The sequence below is a fragment of the Oryctolagus cuniculus genome, chromosome 12 (genome assembly GCF_964237555.1).
Source record: "Oryctolagus cuniculus chromosome 12, mOryCun1.1, whole genome shotgun sequence".
Taxonomy (NCBI): Eukaryota; Metazoa; Chordata; class Mammalia; order Lagomorpha; family Leporidae; genus Oryctolagus; species Oryctolagus cuniculus.
In genome coordinates, this window is record NC_091443.1 from 68087727 (window position 1) to 68109911 (window position 22185).

At 43.2% G+C, this 22185-nt stretch overlaps 1 protein-coding gene and 1 long non-coding RNA gene across 11 annotated transcripts in view; one reads left to right on the forward strand and one right to left on the reverse strand.

The window, feature by feature from the left end:
- LOC103351113 (uncharacterized) overlaps positions 1 to 22185 on the forward strand; it is a 45203-nt gene that overhangs the window by 3178 nt on the left and 19840 nt on the right. For 2 of the 8 annotated variants that reach the window (XR_011380893.1, XR_011380901.1), the window contains exons 3-4: positions 10900 to 10991; positions 11885 to 12020. The exons of 2 other annotated variants lie outside the window; for them this stretch is intronic. This is a non-coding gene — a long non-coding RNA (uncharacterized lncRNA). Of the gene's footprint in view, positions 1 to 4317; positions 4450 to 8412; positions 8526 to 10899; positions 11038 to 11884; positions 12044 to 22185 lie in introns of those variants that run through there. 4 more of the 8 variants (XR_011380894.1, XR_011380896.1, XR_011380898.1 and 1 more) reach the window with 4 other exon arrangements.
- Positions 13873 to 22185, reverse strand: part of SLC30A4 (solute carrier family 30 member 4) — a 40745-nt gene continuing 32432 nt past the window's right edge. For 2 of the 3 annotated variants that reach the window (XM_017348066.3, XM_002717889.5), the window contains exons 7-8: positions 20710 to 20844; positions 13873 to 19979 (exon numbers count right to left, since the gene is read on the reverse strand). In XM_017348066.3, the coding sequence (XP_017203555.1) occupies positions 19825 to 19979; positions 20710 to 20844 (290 nt within the window). In that variant the 3' untranslated portion in view covers positions 13873 to 19824. The remainder of the gene's footprint in view (positions 19980 to 20709; positions 20845 to 22185) is intronic. The other variant, XR_011380892.1, reaches the window with a different exon arrangement.

Here is a 22185-nt window from a genome sequence, read left to right on the forward strand (position 1 = left end):
TTGGGAAATTGTCCCCTATTATCTAAAAAAAAAAAAAAAAGATGTTCTGTGACATAGAAACTTGCCTCCATCATACATGCCCAACAAAAATGTGTTGCTCGTATACACTCGCTAAGAGGCATACAAGATTATCATAGGAGCATTATTGGCAATAGCCAAGAACTGGATCGGAACAGGAGCAGCTGGGACTTTACCCAGCACCTTAATAGCGGGTAAAACTGCTGCCTGTAGTGCTGGCATCCCTTATGGGTGCCGGTTAGAGTCCTGGCTGCTCCACTTCCGATCCAGCTCTCTGCCATGGCCTGGGAAAGCAGTAGAAGATGACCCAAGTCCTTGGGCCTCTGCACCCATGTGGGAGACCTGCAAGAAGCTCCTGGCTCCTGGTTTCCAATCAGTTGTGATCCAATCTGGCTGCTGCAGCCATCTGGGGAGTGAAGCAGCAGATGGAAGACCTCTCTCTGACTCTGCCTCTTTGTAACTCTGCCTTTCAAATAAATAAATAAATCTTTAAAAAATACATTTAACACTTCAATTATAAAGTTTTAAAAAGTTAGAGTTTGAAGAGTATAGTGGGTTACACAGACAGGAGGGTGTAGGCAATTGGGCAGGAAGAATCATAGAGGCAGGAGGAAGAAAAGCAGGTACAAGTGGCAAACCAATTTCCAGCCACAGATTATCTACCAGGGAGTGTTCCCTCCTGTACCTGTCCCAAGATGTCTTGCTGAAGGCCACTGTTGTTTGGACTTTTTAAAAATTATTTCCTTGGGGACAAGTTTCCATGAGGGGAACAGCTATTTTAATGGTCTAATTTATAAATTTTGCCAGAAAGATTGTACCAATTGATAGTAACCTAAGAACGTCTGAAAGTCAAGTTTTTCAATGCTTTTCCACAGTAGCTTTTTCAAACACCGTTAAAAGCTTATTGGGGCAGGCTACGGTGCAGCTGTTAAGAAGCCTCTCGGGGTGCCTGCACCCCATGTCAGGACACCTGCGTCTGATTCCAGCTTCTTACTAATGTGCACCCTGGAAGGCAGCTGGCAGTGGCTCAAGTGTGTAAGTCCCTGCCACCCACATAGGAGAGACCCAGAGCGAGTCCCTGGCTCCAGGTTTCCACCTGGCCCAGAACTGGCTGTTGCAGGCATTTGGAGAATGAATCAGCAGACGGGAGAACTCTGTCTCTGCCTGGCTTTCAAAGATAATAAATAAGGAAATTATTGATTTAACATTTGCAAGACAAAACCTAAGTTGGATTCATTTATAATTCTCTAATGATTAGTGGAACTGTACATTTTCTTTGAAAATGTCTGACCATAACTTCCTCTCCTGCACCCTTCCCAAGCAACTTGACACTTGCATTTTTGTCCAGTGAGAAGTCTGTTCTGTTTAGGGATCTGCGTTTGAAGGTTCATATATTTTATTAGTAAATTTGTACCTTTCTTGGTTGTCACAGTCTCTTCTGTTCTTTTTTTTTTTTTTTCCCAAAGATTTTTTATTTACTTGAGAGGCGGAGGCAGAGGCAAAGAGAGAGAGAGAGAGAGGTCTTCCACTTGCTGGTTCGCTCCCTAAATGGCTGCAATGGCTGGAGCTGGGCTAGTTCGAAGCCAGGAGCCAGGAGCTTCTTCCTGGTCTCCTTGCGGGTACAGGGACCTAAGGACTTGGGCCATCTTCTACTGCTTCCCCAGGCCGTAGCAGAGAGCTGGATCGGAAGTGGAGCAGCCATGACTCCATCCCGCTCCATATAGGATGCCGGCACTGCAGGTGGCGGCTTTACCAGCTAAGCCATGGTTCTGGGCCCTATCTCTCCCATTCTAATGGTTACTTTCTATTCTTCCTTTGATGAATTTCTTTTACATGTGTTCCTGTGGTTACTCTTCTCCATTTTGCACTCTAACATTTTTCTATTACCTTAGTAGTAAGTGACACGTATGACTTACTGTGATACACATTCCGCCTACCCCACATTGCGATGAGCCTGTTTTCTTCTAAGCAAGGTTTCCAAGTTGATAACTTCTTACTTCTTTGGATGTTAAAATGTTTCTGAAGGGGTTCCATGGTTAAATACCTTTAGAAAACAATGAATCAGACAGAACCAAACAGCTTCCTTTATGACGGTGCTTACCAGACCTTAGCTATGAAGATTTATTCCTTGACCAGAGTATCTATTGAGCCCCTACTCCGAGGCACTCTAGCCTGGGAAGACAGCAGCGAACAAATTGGCCTCGTGCCTGCTGTGTGTTTCTGGGAGCCGACATCATGCACAGGTTCTTCTCCAAGGTATCCTAGCAGAATCCCTCCCAGCACCACCTATTCTGCACATTGTTCCACAGGACTTCCCCACTGAGGCGTTGTCACAGCATGAAGTGAAAGACAGGAATCAGCCTCTGTTTTTCCTTATCAATCCGTCCACAATCTTTGGTAGAATATGACACACGATTTTTCTTTGTGTGGTCTGTCCTCTTCTGTTCATCTGCCTTAGATATTTTGTTTCCATTCTGGGCTGTGTCATCACACTGCATGAACTTTATCCAAAGAAGGAGAGCGGCTGGCATTGTGGTACAGCGAGTAACACCGCCACCTGCCATGCCGACATCACACATGAGCATCGGTTCTAGTCCCAGCTAATGCACTTCCCATCCAGCTCCCCGCTAATGCGCCTGGGCCCCTGCAGCCCACACTGCAGACTCAGATGGAGTTCCTGGCTCCTGGCTTTGGCCTTGGCCCAGCCTTAGTCATTGTGGCCATTTGGGGAACGAACCACCAGATGGAAATGTCTCTCTGTGTCTATCTCCCTCTCTTGTGACACTCTGCCTCTCAAACAAATACTTCTTAAAACACACACACACACACAGACACACACACAGAGCAAGGGGAACCTTTTGCTTTCCCACTACTGGCTGTTGCTGAGATGGGGCCCCATGGGAGGCCCGAGCGTGAGAGCTGAGGGTGTAGAGCCACTGGAAGCTCTGAGCCTCCATGGAGCCGCTGGCCACCGGGATGGGCAGCCTGGGCTGGGGGACGAGTGGCAGGCAAACTGGGAGTTGTTGAGTGCTGGCGAGGTGCTCGTCACACTGACTGTTACCCAGCATCCCACTCTGCAAATGTGCAAACTGAGGCAGCTCAGTCTTGACCAAGCCAGGTCCCAGCTGCTGCTCTTGCCCTCCTCCACTCTGTGGCAGCCACCCCCAGCACTGCCACCCTGTGTGTGGACCATCTCCCTCCCTCTCTCTCCGCTGTTCTCTGGCTTGATGTTTCGTTGCTTTCATAGCTCAGGCCGTGCTTGGGGATGCACAGGGACACAGGATGCCCAGGAAGACGGGGAACGTGGGTTCTCGCTGCAGTCCTCCCTCCTTGGGTCCTCCTGGTGGCCGTGAGAGTGGCCCCAGGGGCCCCTGCTTCGCCACAATGCCAGCCCCACTCCAGTGATTCTGTACCAGGGAGAACCTGTCACTGCGTGTCTAAAATATGAACCTCTTCATCCACTGAGCCAAGATTTACTGAGGCCACTTTCTACCAGGCGTTGTACTGGATACTAAGGATGGGAAGCCGGGCCTGGACCTGTCCTCGGAGTGTTTGCCGTCTAGGGGACTCGGGTTAGCTGGGCTGTGATGTAAGCATTGAAGCCCGAGAGACATGGGAGAAATAAGCCAGTGTGATTCTAACCTGGAGTCCTCAGGTCTGTGTAGGCTGCTGAGATGGTCCCAAGAGGGACTTGGGGTTGGGTGGGGGATCAGGGCTCTTCCTACCGAGGCCACTTGTGAAACTGAAAATGAGAAGCGGGTTCAGGGATGGGGGTGGTGGCTTTAGAGTACAGGACATGGTTGGTAGTGAACTTGAGTTTCAGGTGGGTGGGGGAGGCATTTGTTGTGAGAGGGGAGGATGAGGACAAACACTGTGCCAGCACTAGCTGTGCTTGTCCTGGGGACGTGGTGTGGGAACTGTGTGTGTGTGTGTGAGAGAGAGAGAGAGAGAGAGAGAGGGGTGGGGGGGGGCAGCTCGTGGGAGCTCCAGCCATCAGTGCTCCCATTCTGTCACTGAGACACGACCCAGGCACGTCTCTAGTTAAGTGTCTCTCTGGAGAAAAGCTGTTTTTACCCCCTGACTTATGGGTGTGTGGGTGTATTCAACCAAGAGGCTTCCTAAGAATTTTTATGTCCTTCTGCTCGTGACTGTTTGGGTGTGTTCTCCAGAGCGGTCCCAGGGCAGGCAGAGGGCCTGTGGTAGGAGGTCACTCCTGAGCGGATGCTGTGTTCTGTGCTGGAGGAAGCAGACCCCGAATCCTACTTGAACATTTAACTGTGACTATAAACCTGTTTGCAGGGTGTCTGGAAAGCTTCCCCTGGCACCAGGGATGCTCAGGAAAGCCAAAGGAGGAATGACAGTGATGCCGCCATCAGTTGAACACCTAGCACATGCCAAGCACTTTGCATACCTTAGCTCATTTACTTCTCCCAGATGATCCCATGAGGTCAGGTAATATCAGGTCCAGTAGGGATGCTTACAATTTCTCAATCAAGCAGTGAGCAGTGGGGAAAAGATCTGGCCATGAATTGTCAAGCACTGTGCTAGATGTTTCACGTACATTCTTTTAGCTAAATCCCTGAGCAAACCTGTGATATTCAGAGTGTTCCTTGGACAACTCAAGGAAAGGGGCTTAGAAAGGCTTAGAGCTTTGTCAGCCTTGTTATTAAGTCCACAGAGTGCCAAAGACCCACTGCTCACTCCTTCACACTGCAGCATGCCGTCCATCCTAATGTCTCCCCAACAAAGTGTGTAAGAGGGGGCTGAAAGGGATCACATAAATAAGACTAGTGTCTGCAAATACTAACTGATAGAATCAAAAAGGGAGAGAACGATCCAACATGGGAAGCGAGATACACAGCAGATTCATAGAATGGCAGATGTCCTAAACAGCACTCTGGCCTCAGAATCAGCCCTTAAGGCATGCAGATCCGCTGAAAAGCCCATGAGAGTATTTCAGGCAAGACACTCTGGAAAAAAAAAAGAAAACCTAAATGAAAGATCTCCACAAGTGAGATCCCAGTGGAAAGAACAGGTCATCAAAGAAGGAGGTACCTTTCTCTGAAGGGAGGAGAGAACTTCCACTCTGACTATGACCTTGTCTAAATATGATCAGAGTCGGTGAACTCAAAAGGCTTCCATAGCCTTGGCAACTCATGACAAGAGCCTAGGGTGATTACTGATGCCATAAACAAGAGTGTCAATTTGTTAAGTCAACAACAGGAGTCACTGTGCACTTACTCCTCATGTAGGATCTCTGTCCTTAATGTGCTGTACATTGTGATTTAATGCTATAACTAGTACTCAAATAGTATTTTTCACTTTGTGTTTCTATGGGGGTGCAAACTGTTGAAATCTTTACTTAATATATGCTAAACTGATCTTCTGTATATAAAGAGAATTGAAAATGAATCTTGATGTGAATGGAAGGGGAGAGGGAGCGGGAAAGGGGAGGGTTGCGGGTGGGAGGGAAGTTATGGGGGGGGAGCCATTGTAATCCATAAGCTGTACTTTGGAAATTTATATTCATTAAATAAAAGTTAAAAAAAGAGGGGGGCTGGCACTGTAGCACAGTGGGGTAAAGCCCTGGCCTGCAGCACCGGCATCCCAAATGGGCACCAGTTCAAGTCCTGGCTGCTCCACTTCTGATCCAGCTCCCTTCTAACGTGCCTGAGAAAGCAGCAGAAGATGGCCCAAGTGCTTGGGCCCCTGAACTCATGTGGGAGAAGCTCCTGGCTCCTGGCTTAGGATCACCTCAGCTCTGGCCATTGCAGCCATGTGGGGTGTAAAAGAGTGACAGGAAACCTCCACCTCTCTCTCTCAAATAAATAAAATAAATCTTAAAAAACAAATAAGGAGGAGAGGCAGTAAGTGCACAGCCCTTCAGGGTCTTGTCAAAGTATCAGAAAGCCTCTGGCAAGGTAAGGTAACCTGTACATCCAGCTGGGCCATAGTTCACACAGCAGTTGCATTCCTACTGGGCCTCTCTTCACCCATGTCCACCCCTACCCACGTGCCTGCCATTGCAGGCCCGGTTCTTCCTGTGGCCTGGGGCAGCTCCCAGGCAACCCAGCGGCCCTCTGAGAACAACACAGCATACCATCCTAGTCCTAGATAACTGATACCGTCAGTCCCGGCTCTAAAGTGGTCATTCTGGCCCAGAGCAGGGCCCCCGGAGCCAGACTGGGTTGGAAGCCTAGCTCCTCTACTTATTAGCTAACCTTGGGTGAGTTATTTAAACTCTCTCTGCCTCAGTTGCTTTATTTGTGCAACAGGGATGACAACTTTTAGGATTGTTTGGAAGAATTCACTGAGTGAATATGCCCAAAGCTTTGGGAACAATGTCTGGCATGCCTGGTGCTCAACATTAATCAGTGTCTACTACTACTATTATTACTTTACAGACAGACAGACAGACGGAAACCTAGTGAAACAGGATAATGTCCAGTGAGACACACTGAGCAAAGCTGGGACCAGAACAGGTTCTTCTGCCTCTTAATCCAAAGCATTTGTCTATGCCTGGTTAAAGGTTTTAGCAACGAGAATAAAGGTTATTGATCTTAAAGTCTACCAACACTTTGAAAGTTGTGTGAGCTGTTCTTCAGTTGGAAGCTGAAAATAGTCATCTTATTAATTTCTTGTTCACAAAGAGTCTTTGATTCAAACAAATGTTCTGTCAGCGAAGTTAGAATTGTCAGGAGCCAGCTCAGTGCTACCACTAGGTCAAAGAGAGCTGATCTCATTCCGCTGTGAGAAAACTTCTGGGCATTAACACCCTTACTTGTCTGGGGTGTTTCAGAAAAGTACCTAATTTTTATTGTATTCTCTTTTTTTTGAGATTTATTTATATGAAAGGCAGAGTTACAGAGAAAGAGGGAGAGAGGCAGAGGGAGAGAGGCAGAGAGAGAGAGAGGGAGAGAGAGAGAGAAAGAGAGATCTTCCATCCACTCTTTCATTCCCCAAATGGCCACAATGGCCAGGATGAAGCCAGGAGCCAGAAGCTCGATCCTGGTGTTCCACGTGTGTGTAGGGGCCCAAGCACTTGGACCATCTTCTGCTGTTCTCCCAAGTACGTTAACAGGGAGCTGGACTGGAGTGGTATAGGCAGGACTCAAACCAGGGCAAATATGGGATTCTGGTGTTGCAAGCAGTGGCTTAACCTGCTGTGCCACAGCACAGGCCCCTATTGTATTTTTAAAACAAAGAGATTAGAGGCTTGCATGGCTTTGGTATCATTACACATACCTGAAGTCTGAATACCACATTCTTTGTAATTGGGAGCTGGCCAATAAACAGTGTTTTTATTAGCGCAGTTATATGATGAGGTTTCAGCAGTAGGAAAGAGGTTAGAGCATTGGTGTTTTTAGAGTGGGACGTTTTTAAGGTTCTTTGAAAGATTTTTCTGTGCATAAATTTTTTTAATTTTTAAATTTATTTATTTATTTATTTTGACAGGCAGAGTGGACAGTGAGAGAGAGAGACAGAGAGAAAGGTCTTCCTTTTGCCGTTGGTTTACCCTTCAGTGGCTGCCGCGGCTGGCATGGCTGGTGTGCTGCAGCTGGCGCACCGCGCGGATCCGAAGGCAGGAGCCAGGTGCTTCTCCTGGTCTCCCATGTGGTGCAGGGCCCAAGCACCTGGGCCATCCTCCACTGCACTCCCTGGCCACAGCAGAGAGCTGGCCTGGAAGAGGGGCAACCGGGACAGAATCCGGCGCCCCGACCGGGACTAGAACCCGGTGTGCCGGCGCCGCAAGGCGGAGGATTAGCCTAGTGAGCTGCGGCGCCGGCCTTCTGTGCATAAATATTTAAGGAATGGTTCCAACACTGGGAACATTCACCCAGCCCTCCTGTGTGTCCCGCACTGGATATTCAGAGCCCGGGGGCGAGGGGGGGGGGGCTTTGGGTCACAGCAGTGATGGGGCTCCTTGGTGACTGTGTGATGGAAGCAGCAGCCAGAGGGGCTCCTGACCGGCCCACAGAGGGCAGGAAAGCCTTCTCAGAGCGGATGCTTTTGGAGTGCAGTCTTTAAGGAGCTGGTTGTAGTGAGATAAAGAAGTTGAGAGAAACATTTTCTAGGTAAGAAAGGCTCAAAGGAGGCGTGGGGGTGGGGGTGGGGGTGGGGAGGGTGGGGGTAGGCAAGAAAGTTTGCCTCATTCTGGGAGTTGCAATACTGGCGATGCTCAATTAGTCAAGCTGTAGAAAAATAGGTAGTGCCCTGGGGAAAAATTAACTTGCAGGAACAACAGCTGACGTGCGTGTTCTCAGCTCTTTTGCCGTATAGCTCATTTAATTAATCCTCATCAGAATCGCAGTGGGACAATTAATGTTCCCGGATACAGGTGGGGAAATGGAAGCACAGAGAAGTTGAGCGACTTTCCCAAAATCTCACTGCTAGGGGAGTCAGGATGGAGACCCGGGCAACCTGCTCCAAGCCCACGCCTCTGTGTGATCTCACCGTGAAAACATCTCCTTGGTTTGGAGGTACCTGGTAACGAGCCCCAGCGGCAACTGGATCCTCTGCCCAGCTGAGATGAGGTCAGCTTTAACATATAATTCTGTGACTTGTGGGGAGTCGGATGCCGTCTTGGAGATTTCTGTGAATTACCAGAGGCTCATGTTTGTTTTGTTTCCAAAGAGCTCACATGCTCCGTGCAGCAGTTCTGAGCTGTTTGTCTCCACCCTGTCATGGCAATGGCCCAACTGTAGGCCAGCTCCTTCCTGATTTAGCCCTCCCTTCTCTTTCCCAGATCTCTGTGTGCGCTGATTTAGGATTGGGGGATTACTGCGAGCAGTGGGCGCCCCAGTTTGCTGACCTGGAGTTGCGTAGGGCAGCCCCTTGCCCTCGCCAAGAGCTGAGGTGGGCTGTGGCAAAGCACAGTGTGCAGGCAGCAAAGCAGTGACTGGCAGTGCAGGAAGACCAGAGGAGCCCCGCTCCGTCACATGGATCCCAACCCTTCCTCATCATGGCTATGAGAGTTGAGGAATGGAGAGAGGAAGGGATTATCAGAGGGATACACTGGGTCTTAATTTGAAACTATTCTGGTGCTCCTAAAACAAAGACTCAAGAAACAGAGTACATTTGCAGCTACTGTTTGGGGGCCAAACATGCACATAATTAGGGAATGTTGAGTGCTCCTCAACTACTGTGCTTTCATTATTATTTTTTTTAAATATTTACTTATTTATTTGACAGGTAGAGTTATAGACAGTGAGAGAGAGAGAAAAGTCTTCCTTCTGTTGGTTCACTCCCCAAATGGCCGCCACGGCCGGCGCTGTACCGATCTGAAGCCAGGAGCCAGGTGCTTCTTCCTGGTCTCCCATTCGGGGCAGGGGCCCAAGCACCTGGGCCATCCTCCACTGCCCTCCCTGGCCACAGCAGAGAGCTGGACTGGAAGAGGAGCAACCGGGACTAGAACCCGGCGCCTTTATGGGATGCCGGCGCCGCAGGCAGAGGATTAACCAAGTGTGTCACGGTGCTGGCTCCAAGATTGATTTATTTATCTGAAAGATTTACAGAGAGAGAGAGGGAGAAATAGAGAGAAAAGAGAGATCTTCCATCCATTGGTTCACTCCCCAAATGGGCACAATGGCTGGGGCTGGGCCAGGTTGAAACCAGGAGCCAGGAGCGTCATCTGGGTCTCCCACATGAGTGCAGGGGCCCAATCATTTGGGCCAGCCTCTGTTGCTATCCCAGGTGCACCAGCAGGGAGCTGGATCAGAAGCAGAGCAGCTGGGACTCAAACTGACACCCATGTGGGATGCTGGTGCTGCAGATGGCAGCTTAGCCCACTGCACCATAGCACCAGCTCCTTCCATTACTTTTATATACCTTTTATCTAAAACTTGGTTGTGATTTTTTTTTAAAGATTTATTTATTTATTTACTTAAGAGACAGCGGTACAGACAGATAGAGGGAGAAACAGAAAGAGAGGTCTTCCATCTGCTGGTTCACTCCCCAGACATCTGGAGCTGGGCTGATCCGAAGCCAGGAGCCAGGAGCTTCTTCCTGGTCTCCCACATGGATGCAGTTGCCCAAGAATTTGGGCCATCTTCTACAGCTTTCCCAGGTTATAAGCAGAGAGCTGGATTTGAGGAGCAGCTGGGACATGAACTGGCAACCATATGGGATGCCAGTGCTGCAGGGAGAGGCTTAACCTAACAGCGCTGGCCCCTTGGTTCTGAGTTTAGCTACATCTAAAAAAGGGAGTCTACACTGACTCCCTTTTGTATTAAATGTTTCTGGTTTTAACTATGTTTAAGAGCTCTCTCTAGGCCAGCGCCGCGGCTCACTAGGCTAATCCTCCGCCTTGCGGCGCCGGCACACCGGGTTCTAGTCCCGGTCGGGGCGCCGGATTCTGTCCCGGTTGCCCCTCTTCCAGGCCAGCTCTCTGCTGTGGCCAGGGAGTGCAGTGGAGGATGGCTCAAGTGCTTGGGCCCTGCACCCCGTGGGAGACCAGGATAAGTACCTGGCTCCTGCCATTGGATCAGTGCAGCACGCCGGCTGCGGTGTCCATTGGAGGGTGAACCAAAGGCAAAGGAAGACCTCTTTCTCTCTCTCTCTCTCTCACTGTCCACTCTGCCTGTTAAAAAAAAAAAAAAAAAAACACACACACAAAGAGCTCTCTCTGGTTGCCAGCATTTGTGTCCCAGTGGGTTAAGCCACTGCTTGTGATGCAGGCATCCCATATTAAAGTGCTGTTTCAAGCGTTGGCTGCTTTGCTTCAGATCCAGCTTGTTAAGGTTCCTGGGAAAGTAGCCTAAGAACTTGGGCCTCTGCCACACATGTGAAAGACCGGAATGGAGCTCCTGGCTCCTTGCTTTACCTGGCCCAGCCTGGCTGGGACTTTGTACATCATTATCAAGAATGAGTGTTATCCTACAGGTCATGATTTCTGAAGCCATCGATGATGGGAGACAAGTGTGAATTTCTGTCTGCGGGTGTGAGGATATCGTCCAAGATGCTCTCCAAAAAATGTAACATTGTTTTATTTCCTGTTTAACTTAGAAAATCCATAACAATTTTGAGTTCTATTCCATAGCATGTTCAGTGGCAGGGGAGTGTTCTTCAAAGACAGTTCACAACTGAATGATTATAAAATGGATGTCATTTGAAAATAGTCTCAATCTACTTGGAACAAACCATTTCTAACCAACTAAGCCAACATTTTAAGATTTCCCAATTTCAGTATCACGATATCTAAAAGATGAGAAGTGCTTGTAGGACCATATATATATATATATATGTGTGTGTGTGTGTGTGTGTAAATAGCTAACACCACAGATCATACACTATAAATTATATCACTTTATCTTGGGGGTTTAAAAACAATCCTGGACTTTGGAAAATATTCTTACATAAAGAAGCAAAGATTGGATGGAACGGGTTTGTGTTCAGATACTGAAAGTCCAATTAGGCTGTAAAGTGATTTAAGAGCCTGTTAAAGCTGGAATTAGCCTGGCAGCCTTCGCAGGTGACTATGATAAAATGAATGACCAGGAATCCAGGAGCCACTTCTTATCTTCACTCCAGTCCTTCATGCCAAACTTTCACTGTGATCACTGTTCACAGGCAAATAGCTCTGCATTCACAACAGCTGGAAGCGGAGGGGTGGGGGGATACAACAGAACGGGGATTAGATCTTCAAATCCCAGAGAAGTCAAAGGAACAGAGGTAGTCTGCCTTGCTTCAGGGCTAGCTTTGTTTTTATGCAGCCTCTAAAAACTTCCCTACTAAAAAAAAAAAAAAAAAAAAAAAAAATCCTGGGGCCAGCCAACACTGAGGCGCAGTGGGTTAAAGCCCTGGCCTGCAGCGCCGGAATCCCATATGGGTGCTGGTTTGAGTCCTGGCTGATTCACTTCTGATCCAGCTCTTTGCTATGGCCTGGGAAAGCAGTGGAAGATGCCGAAGTCCTTGGGCCCCTGCACCCACATGGAAGACCCGGAAGAAGCTCCTGGCTCCTGGCTTTGGATCAGCTCAGCTCTGGCCATTGCAGCCATCTGGGGAGTGAACCAGCAGATAGAAGACCTCTCTTTCTGGCTCTACCTTTCTCTGTAACTCTGTCTTCCAAATAAATAAAATAAATCTTTAAAAAAAATCCTACTATTACCAAAAAATAACAATATATTTTGGAAAAAAAAACCCACACATTTTCCCATAGTGTCACCATCTGGTTAAAATGAATGTTAAAAACTAAAACCAAAACCAACCACAACCCAAACTACAAAAACTGGCAAGTGAAACAGACATTAGAAATTTGAAAATCAAACCAGAATGAGGTTCTGAAAAGTCCAGGACAGGAGACATGGAAGCTATTTGGTAACTCACAAAGTATCATGTTCACGTTGACTGGGTAAATGCCACGAGCCAAACTTGAATCTAATGGTGAGAGTCACGTGAGAGCCTGTTAAACCAAAATTCTGCTTGACAATGACAGTGGTGGTGACATTCCATTGCGGCTGGGTTTTTAAGTCTGCTAACCTTAAACATGATTCAGGTAGGGATTCTGTTTAGTCCTAAGGCTTCATACTTCCTATTTATGCCTAGTCTATTTCATAGCTTATAGAAATTATAATGGAACCATTGTTGGAGTTCAAAATATAACCAAAATATGAGTATTATACTAGTAAGTAAAACTGAAAGTATAGCACAAACAGGAGTTGTCTCCTCAAATTAGAATTTAGTATCTAGCATGAACCAAAAAATGACACATCAAAATAGAACTATAGCTAGGTAATCAAGTGATATGTAACATCTGTGATTACAAATATAACTTATCTACTCCTATATCTTGTAACTTTTTTTTGAATAGTTTTTTCCCTGGTTGAATTAAAACTTCTTAGTTGATTTTGGACAAAAGGCTGATAATTTGAAATCTCTGAAGAATATATTACTTTAAGAATAGGACAACCAATTTTCCTGTTATTTAGCAGATAAAATGCTATTTTTCATTGATTAGCTTCCAATTAGGCACAAACGAACAAGGTGCTAGATGTACATTTTTATTTCCTCTACTTTTTGTTATAACTTAAGTGAAATATTAAGAAAGCCAAGTAAGTCTTAAAAATTTATGAGTGGCTAGTGTGACATGGCAGGTAAAGTCACCACCTGCAAGGCTGGCATCCCATATGCTGGTTTGTGTCCTGGCTGCCCCACCTTTGATTCAGATTCCTGCTAATGGCCTGAGAAAATCAGTGGAAGATGACTCTAATACTTAGATCCCTGCCAACCACATGACAGACCCAGCTGAGGCTCCTGGCTCTAGGCTTTGGTCTGGTACAGCCCTGGCCATTGCAGGGAGCAAATCAGCATACGTAATTGGATGAGTGTGTTGTATTCCAATAATGTTATTTGTGGACAGTGAAGTATACTTAAAGTCCACTTAATTTTTATGTCATGGAGTATTATTATTCCACTGATTAAAAAAAATTAAAAATGTAAAACCCACTCTTAGCTCTTGGGCCACACAGAACAGGCTGCAGGACAGGTCTGGCCTGGGAGGGTGGTTTGCTGATCCCTGGCCCCACCAGTGGAGTCATCAGGCCATTCGAGGGTCCTTGCCAACCTTGCTTTCACAGTTGCTTCTTTCCTTTTTTTTTCTGCTTGCTGCTGGGACTGTACAAGTGACTGATTTCAAAAGAAAAAGGTTTTTAATATCCATTTTTATCCTATCTGGAATATTTTTTCAGGTTTATTTCTTAAATTTCTAAGATGATATTATACAATCTGAGATTATAAAACTAGTTAGGTTATAATCTATTTTTCAATGCTTTTCCTTTAAAGAATATGTTAAAAGGTCAACTATTGTTCCTTAATAAAAAGAACAGAAACTTACCTTAAAGAACTGTATATTTAAAATTTTTAATAAACCACATGACAATACTTTATTTAATAAATGTATAGGAAATTACAATTTGAAAATTGCAAATACAATACATATACATATATTTTGATCTTAATTACATGGACAAACCCCAGCTTCAAAATCTTTCTAAAATCAATCATATGCAAAATACCTGGTTTCTGAAGGGGCACATGAAAAAGTATATACATTTCTTAAACTGCGATATGGCTTATTGAATAACACATATTCAGAGAAGCATAAGCTTTCCAAGTATACAGTATCTTCTCAGTGGAAAGGTAACATATTGGCATGTTTCAATTCTGTGTTATTTCAGAATATACTTGCATTATTTAAATTGCCTCTCATAGACTGAACTGGGAAAGTCTCCAAAAATCACAAAATGTTGGTTGGTCCTCACAATATGATCCAAAAGTAGGTTAAACCCTTTGGGAACAAGAATTCAGTGACTGCCTGGCCTGAGTGAATACACAGAATTTGATACCATGGCACTCCCCTGACAATTTCTCCTCCAAACTGTGCATTCCCACTAACATCACAAACAATATACCTGGTGGGGATCTGTGAAATAATCCAAAGTGCTGGTCAACAAGATTCACAAGACAGATCTGGAGTTAGGGTTTGCAAATGGTATTTTGGCTATAGAGATAATATGCTTCATCAATTACTTGGATATCAGACTTACCTTCCCTCACCCCAGCAAAGAATAAGGTATCACTGCTCATTTACGACTAACACCCAGGAGCTAAGCTGAGTTCAAAGACAAACTGGATTTAGTTAACTAATCTTATATCTAGGAACACATTCTATAACATTGAATTTACCATCTACAAGGTAATCAACAGAAAAATTTCCTAAAATCTTATTTCAAAAGGGCTCAAATTCTGTAAGAACATGTTATTCCTTATCATGAACCAATTAATACAAATGTATAAAAAGAAAATAAATTCAGGGGCCGGTGCTGTGGCACAGTGGGTTAATGCCCTGGCCTGAAGTGCTGGCATCCCATATGGGTGCTGGTTCAAGACCTGGCTGCTCCACTTCCGATCCAGCTCTCTGCTATGGCCTGGGAAAGCTGTGGAAGATGGTCCAAGTCCTTGGGCCCCTGCACCCGCGTGGGAGACCCAGAAGACGCTCCTGGCTCCTGATCGACGCAGCTCCTGCCATTGCGGCCAATTGGGGAGTGAACCATCGAATGGAAGACCTCTCTCTCTCTCTGCGCCTCTCCTCTTTCTGAGTAACTCTGACTTTAAATCTTTTAAATCTTAAAAAAAAAAAAAAAAAAAGAAAATAAATTCAGTGAACTGTTTGTTTCAGGATCAAATGATTATCTCTACCAAAGCTGTGAGAGCAGTATTTGAGAAACAAGACCCATCGTCTTATTAGCAGTGATCTCTTGTGGTTGCACAGTGTGGAATAATTCTGTCTACCACAATGACTCTACAAAGTTTTGTGTGCAGAAGAATCTGGATTAGGAACAATCACCTGTCAAGAAAAGGCCCCTAACTATCTGGAAGCACACTTCTAAGTGGTGCCATTTCTTGGAAACACAAATTTTTTCTCATATTAAAATTAGAAGCTCATGGATCTGATCTTGATTATGCCTATTCTGGGAAAATTCTATTAGAGACAAATACTGTCAGCCGGAATATCTGGGTTGAAGAAACAGAACACTGAGACTCATAAGGGCAGGAAACTTGAGAATGGAAATCAAGCACCCAAAATTGAATATGAAAAGACAATGGCAAACTAAGAAATCCAGTGATTTAGTAAATAATGATGGGAGTGGTAAATTGTGAAAATCACATTACATAAGGCATAGCTCATGGAGACACATGAGCTACAATATAATAGCTTCTAGTTCTGCATATCAAATTTCTCTAAAATATGCTTTATTGTGCTCCTTTTGTATTTCTAAGGCATCATGATCTTTAGTGAAACAATAGGTCTTTTCCTAAAACAAATCAAGAGGCTGCACAGGTTGATGTATGCAAGGAACTCTGATTATGTGCAAATATTAATTAAGATATATCTGGAGCACCACAGCTTGTGAGAACTCGTATTGTAAACCAGAACTTCAAATCCTATGCTGGGGAAAGAATCCTGGGACCTTTTCATAAACACTTTTCCTGTATTACTGGGCCAAATGGCAGTGGCAAATCCAATGTTATTTATTCTATGCTTTTTGTATTTGGTTATCAAGCACAAAAAATAAGATCTAAAAAACTCTCAGTACTAGTACATAATTCTGATGAACACAAGGATATTCAGAATGGTACTGTAGAAGTTCATTTTCAAAAGATAATTGATAAGGAAGGAGATGATGATGAAGGCATTCCTAACAGTAATTTTATATATCCTGAACGCCCTACAGAGACAATGTTTCTATCATATAAGCGGGAAGAAAGACTTTTAAGGATGTTGGAAATCTTGACTTGGACCATAACAATTTTTTAATCTTGCAGGGTGAAGTTGAAAAGATTGCTCTGATGAGGCCAAAAGGCCAAACTGAACACGACTAGGGTATGCTTGAATATTTAGAAGATACATTTGGTTATGGGTGACTAAATGAACCTATCAAAGTTTTGTGTCAGAGAGTGGAAATATTAAGTGAATACAGAGGAGAAGTTAAACAGAGTTAACATAGTAGAAAAGGAAAAGGATGGCTTAGAAGGAGAAAAAAACATAGCTACTGAATTTGTCAAGTTGGAAAATGAAATATTTAGAGAAAAGAATCTTATTTGTCAATATTACATTTACGATCTGCAGAAATGAACTGCTGAAATGGAAAGTCAGAGGGAAAAAATTCATGAAAATATCAAAGAAATTAATGAGAAAAGCAATATACTGTCAAACGAAATGAAAACTAAGAATAAAGCTGTAAAAGACGTAGAGAAGCAGTAATCTTTTGGAAAGTACTAAAAGTATTTAGACTCAGTTACTTTTCATTGTGTGTGTGTGTGTCGGTATGTAAACTTACTGCCAGCACAATGGGAATGTAACACATTTGCCAGTATTTGAAATTGTCTCCTTGGTCCCCCCCCGCCAAAAAAAAAAGCCTTCATGGCCTGCACCTAAAAAAATAATGATATATCACAATGAAGAACTGACAAGTTTTTACACTGTGATCTGCTGTTCCATTGCAAAGTTAGTCATGCTATGTGTTTGTCCATCTCAGCCTCTGCCTTTCACAGGGCAGGAGAGAAGTCTTTGAGTACTCTGCTGAGAACTGTAACTAACAGTGTGGTTGTAGCCCAACAGGTGAAGGGGAGATCAAATGCTCTTTGTCAGAAAGTGTGCAGGGTGGGGTAGCGCTGTGGTGCAGCAGGTTAAAGCCCTAGCCTGTAGCGCCAGAATCCCATATGGGCACCAGTTCAAGTCCTGGTTGCTCCACTTCCAATCCAGCTCCCTGCTAATGTGCCTAGAAAAGCAGTAAAGGATGGCGGAAGTGCTTGGGCCCTTGCACCAGTGTGGGAGATCTGGAGGAAGCTCCTGGCTCCTGGCTTTGGATTGGCTGTGGCCATTTGGGTGGTGAATCAGTGGATGCAAGACCTCTCTCTCTTTATCTCTTTCTACTTCTCTCTATAACTATCTTTCAAATACATAAAATAAATCTTAAAAAAAAAATAAAAAGGAGTGCAGGCCATGGTTCTAAATACTGTTCATGTTCTTCTCTGTGTGTTTTGTCAATTTACAAAAAAAAAAAAAAAAACAAAAACAAAAAAAAAAAAAAAACCCAAAAACTATCAGTTCTCAAATCCTGTAGGTCCAGTGAAGTACAAATACAAAATCTGTAGTTCGTGCTACAAAGGCAAAGCAAAGGAAACTATATGAATCTCATTTTAAGCAGAACATGATAATTACAATTTACAAAAGTCTGCAGTGTTTTTGTATTTTACAAAAGGATCCTTTTCAATCCTCAAATGGATTTTAGATTGTTTTCATCAAGTAACTTTTTAAGGAACAGCTCATATGAAAAGCCAAATATAACTATATACGATACATGAAAGTTGACAAGGAATAGGCTCATAGATATGGGAAAATCAATAGCAGATAATGCATATTTTTCCCTTCTTCTTACTAGATACTCAAAGTCCATAAATGCTCAGGTGTCCACTGAATGTCTCTCCCTATTCTTAGTTGCCTATGATTACAATAATTTATTTTCTCCTGAAATTTTAGAGAAATTCAAATCACTATTTTTAATGATTCACAATAAAAATCCTATAAAGTAAATGTTCTATTCAATTCAACAACTACCTATTGGGTTTCATTAGGTACCACCAACCTTTTTATTGATACCATCAACTTCCAACAATCTTTTAGGTAAATCTAGGTTTTCTTAGGTTTACTTGCAGTAAGATACTTGGTTAGAAGATAAAATCTGTTCTGTAATCTTAATTTATACTACAAGACATCAGTAATGACTACCTAGGATTTCAATTTACAACATAGATTGTAGAGAACATTGTTACCCTACTCTAATTCTCTGCAGAGTCCAGAACCATTCTTGTTCCAGGAAATTGCCCCTACTAAAAGGGGACTCCTCTTGTTCACAAAGATAATCTCAAAACCAGTGGCAACACAGTGAAACATGAATATTCACAGCTGCTTCCTTAGCATAACCATTACCAATTAGTTTTTGTTCAGTTTGGAAAGTTTTATGCTTAGCCTCCCTACAGAAGATTTAATATCCATTCTGATTTCAGTGATTTAAAATACGTATACATGTGAGGTTAAAAAAAAAACCTTTACTGTTTTGTTTTCCCAAAATAAAATCTCCCCCATCACTTCTGGGCATTTCTGCCACTGTATTATCGGAAATCCTCAAAATTATTTCTTCAATTTGGATTCCTGGAGTCCACAGAGAGTCCTTAACTTACATAATAAACCAGAAATTCTCTCTGAAATAATGTAGTTAATCTGTATGTGAGAGTTGGGTTATTAAAATTGAACTTTGGTCCTCTAGAGAGTTTCACTCTGAAACGTGCAAACAGATTATCTGCATGGAGGCAGGAGCCAAGGTACTAAATAAACTGCAAAATGTTGGTAATTCTTAATGGGACAGAGGATGTGTGTTTGTTTTGTCGTCCCACTCCTGCTGTTCTTAAGACAATTCTGTGAACAATAAGTGATTTTAGAAAGACAAATCTGAAATTCCACACCCCATCCTTGATCTTTTATTTTGTTTTAAATCATTATAGAATAATTTGAGTTAAGACTATCTTCTGCCATTCAGAACACTGAAAATATTTCCTAAATAATTTAATGACAGTGACCACAATATGTAAAGATTTGGTTCTTGTAAGATTTACAAATAATCACAAACATTAACTTTGAGATTTAAAACCCTGTTATTTCTGGAAAAAGCTGTTTATAAAGTATAACAATAACATTAAGACTTGGGAAATAAAACATTTCTGAAACACTTAGGAATACATGCTCATTCCATTCTCTGGATAATTACTAGTAATTTCTGAAATCTGTTGAGAAGTAATCTGTGTAAAAAGAGAGCAGCAATTCCAGAAGCTGGGTGTCAAGATTACACAATTAAAAACATCAGTTTTCCAGCACTGGCTTGATAGAAAATGGCCTTTAAAAAGTATTTTTAAATGCAAATACTGAATTGTCGATGCTTCCTTTAAGATATATACTCTGTCAAATTAACGAAGCAGGGTCTTGGATTGTCTTCTATGAGGTATCTGTAGAGTCACGTCTCTTTCTGTAAACAATGTTTTGGAAACATCTTCATGTGAAAAATCATGAAGTCCCACTTTACCATTAAGCAGAGACTGGCACTGTCAAGCTGGAGTGATTGTTTTGAGAGACTAGTACTTGATATGGACACAGCTGTCAGGGACTCCACTTTCTCATCTAGGTTTGCATTTATTGCTCTCAAGTCTGTGACTGCAGGATAAATAAGGCAGTAGTCCCCCAAATACAGAAGGTTAGGGACTGGAACTCTGACAATTTGCGCAAGTTCTGTCCACTTCTTGCCTGTAACTCTGAAGTTGAATGGTACATTTATACATGCCAAATGTGTTCAATAACAAGTGCTTTGCCTTGGACTGTACTTCCTCCCATTTAGATGAACTTCCAGGAACTGCAATGTCAAGAAAACATCATTACTATTCATTGTAATACACATTAGTGAATAACATACAGGGAAAAAAAACTCAACCATAATAGACTGAACATACTTTTATTAGTCTGATTTCTACCCCTTTAAGCTATTCCATTAGAGAAGTACGAGAGTTCTTCCAAAAGTTAGTGGAAAATGTGTATTATGAAACAACTCTGCATGGATTACAATTTTTAGCACCAAAATAAATTTATCTTTTAATTCCATTTTCCAGTGAACTTTCTGAGGCATCCTTTTGTGTGTCAGTTTACATATCCAAACGAATTCTCATTTTCTAATCTCTGCAGTCCATTCTCAGAGAAAGAACAGACAGTTATAAACCTGTCATTCACTTTTTAAATAAACCACATGCATGCATTATTTTGATAAAAAAAAAAACCAAAAAGCATCAATCTGTAAGATAAACAAAAAGAAGATTCTAGTTTTTCTTATGTAGAAAAGAACATGAGAGGCACACTCACTGCCTTTAATTTGAAAGTGAACATCAATTTGTAATGTCTCACCTCAGAGAGGTCAGAAATGACTGTTCTGCTACCAGTAGTGCCCTGCAACTCACCCTTTGAAGAGTCTCACCCCTCCCTTAAAACCAAGCTTTTTAGCAGAAAAGTTCCTACTTAACGAAAAGCACAGATGTTTAGTTCCTAAGGCAGCTCCATGAACCCCATGCTCCTATTTACCCTCAGCAACATACTTAGCTGTATGTGAACTATGGCAGTAGATTTTCCTGAAGTGAGAGACCAGATGTTTAAATCGTCCACTGAATAAACATCTTCTATTTTCATCAAGGCTTCCTTGATATAGTCTATGTTCAAGTGGCTTGGTACCCCTATTAGTTCGGAATAAATACTTTATAAATAAAGTTTATTTGGAAAAAAAAGTTTTACATTTAAAAATGCATAATTTTTTTCAAAGAAAATAAATGGTTTTGCCAAATTCAGTTTAAACAAATACTTTAAAATATATTAACACTTTAAGATAAACTATACATACATGTCTTTTCAAAAGATGGAGGATAGTACACAAGAGGTGAATACATGCTTTTAAAAAAAGTTCATTCTCACTAAAAAGCAATGTCAACTGAACCAGAATATTCTGTTTCACAGAAAAGCAAGAATAGGCAAAAAAAAAGAAAAAAAAAAAAAGAAACATACAATGATGGTAAGTCTATTGCTGAGAACTTTTACTTTAATGTTGTTAGGATGTTGTAAATTCAACAACGTGGCAAGTTTAATAGGAATTAAGGAATGAATAAACCACTAAGCATAACTACATTAAGAATCAAGTTGGGGGGGTGCAATGGGATAAGCCACTGCCTGCAATGCCAGCATCCCATACATGTGATGATTTTCATCCCAGCTATTCCAATTCTAATCCAGCTCTCTGCTAATGCACCTGGTAAAACAGTGGGAAATGGCCCAAGTGCTTGGGCCCCTGTACCCACATGGGAGACCTGGATGAAGCACCTGACTCCTGGCTTTGGCTTGTCTCAGCCCTGGCCATTGCAGCCATTTGGGGAGTGAGCCAGTGGATGGAAGATCTCTTTCTGTATCTCTGCCTCTCTCTTCATGTAACTTGGCCTTTCAAATAAATACAAAAAATCAAGTTGCACACTTGTCCTAGTCCCACAGTTTATCACCAGCAGGACTTCAATCAAGCTTTTTTTTTTATCCCTCTGAACCTCAATTTTCTTGTCTGTAATGTAGCTAATTTACCTCATTGTATGCCTGACGTACTTGGCTTAGCTTTTAAAAAGGTTAAAATGGAAATAGATGGGAGAGTGTGTTAATCCTTCTATATTATATACACATAAGGTAGTGTTATATACCATGATAAGTACCAATAAAAAGCAGAAGACATGGCTCCTACCTAGACTGCCCTCTCTGACTCTAAATCTTTTTTTTTTTTTTTTTTTTTTTGACAGGCAGAGTGGACAGTGAGAGAGACAGAGAGAAAGGTCTTCTTTTGCCGTTGGTTCACCCTCCAATGGCCGCAGCGGCGCACCGCGCTGATCCGGTGGCAGGAACCAGGAGCCAGGTGCTTTTCCTGGTCTCCCATGGGGTGCAGGGCCCAAGAACCTGGGCCATCCTCCACTGTACTCCCTGGCCACAGCAGAGAGCTGGCCTGGAAGAGGGGCAACCGGGACAGAATCCGGCGCCCCAACCGGGAC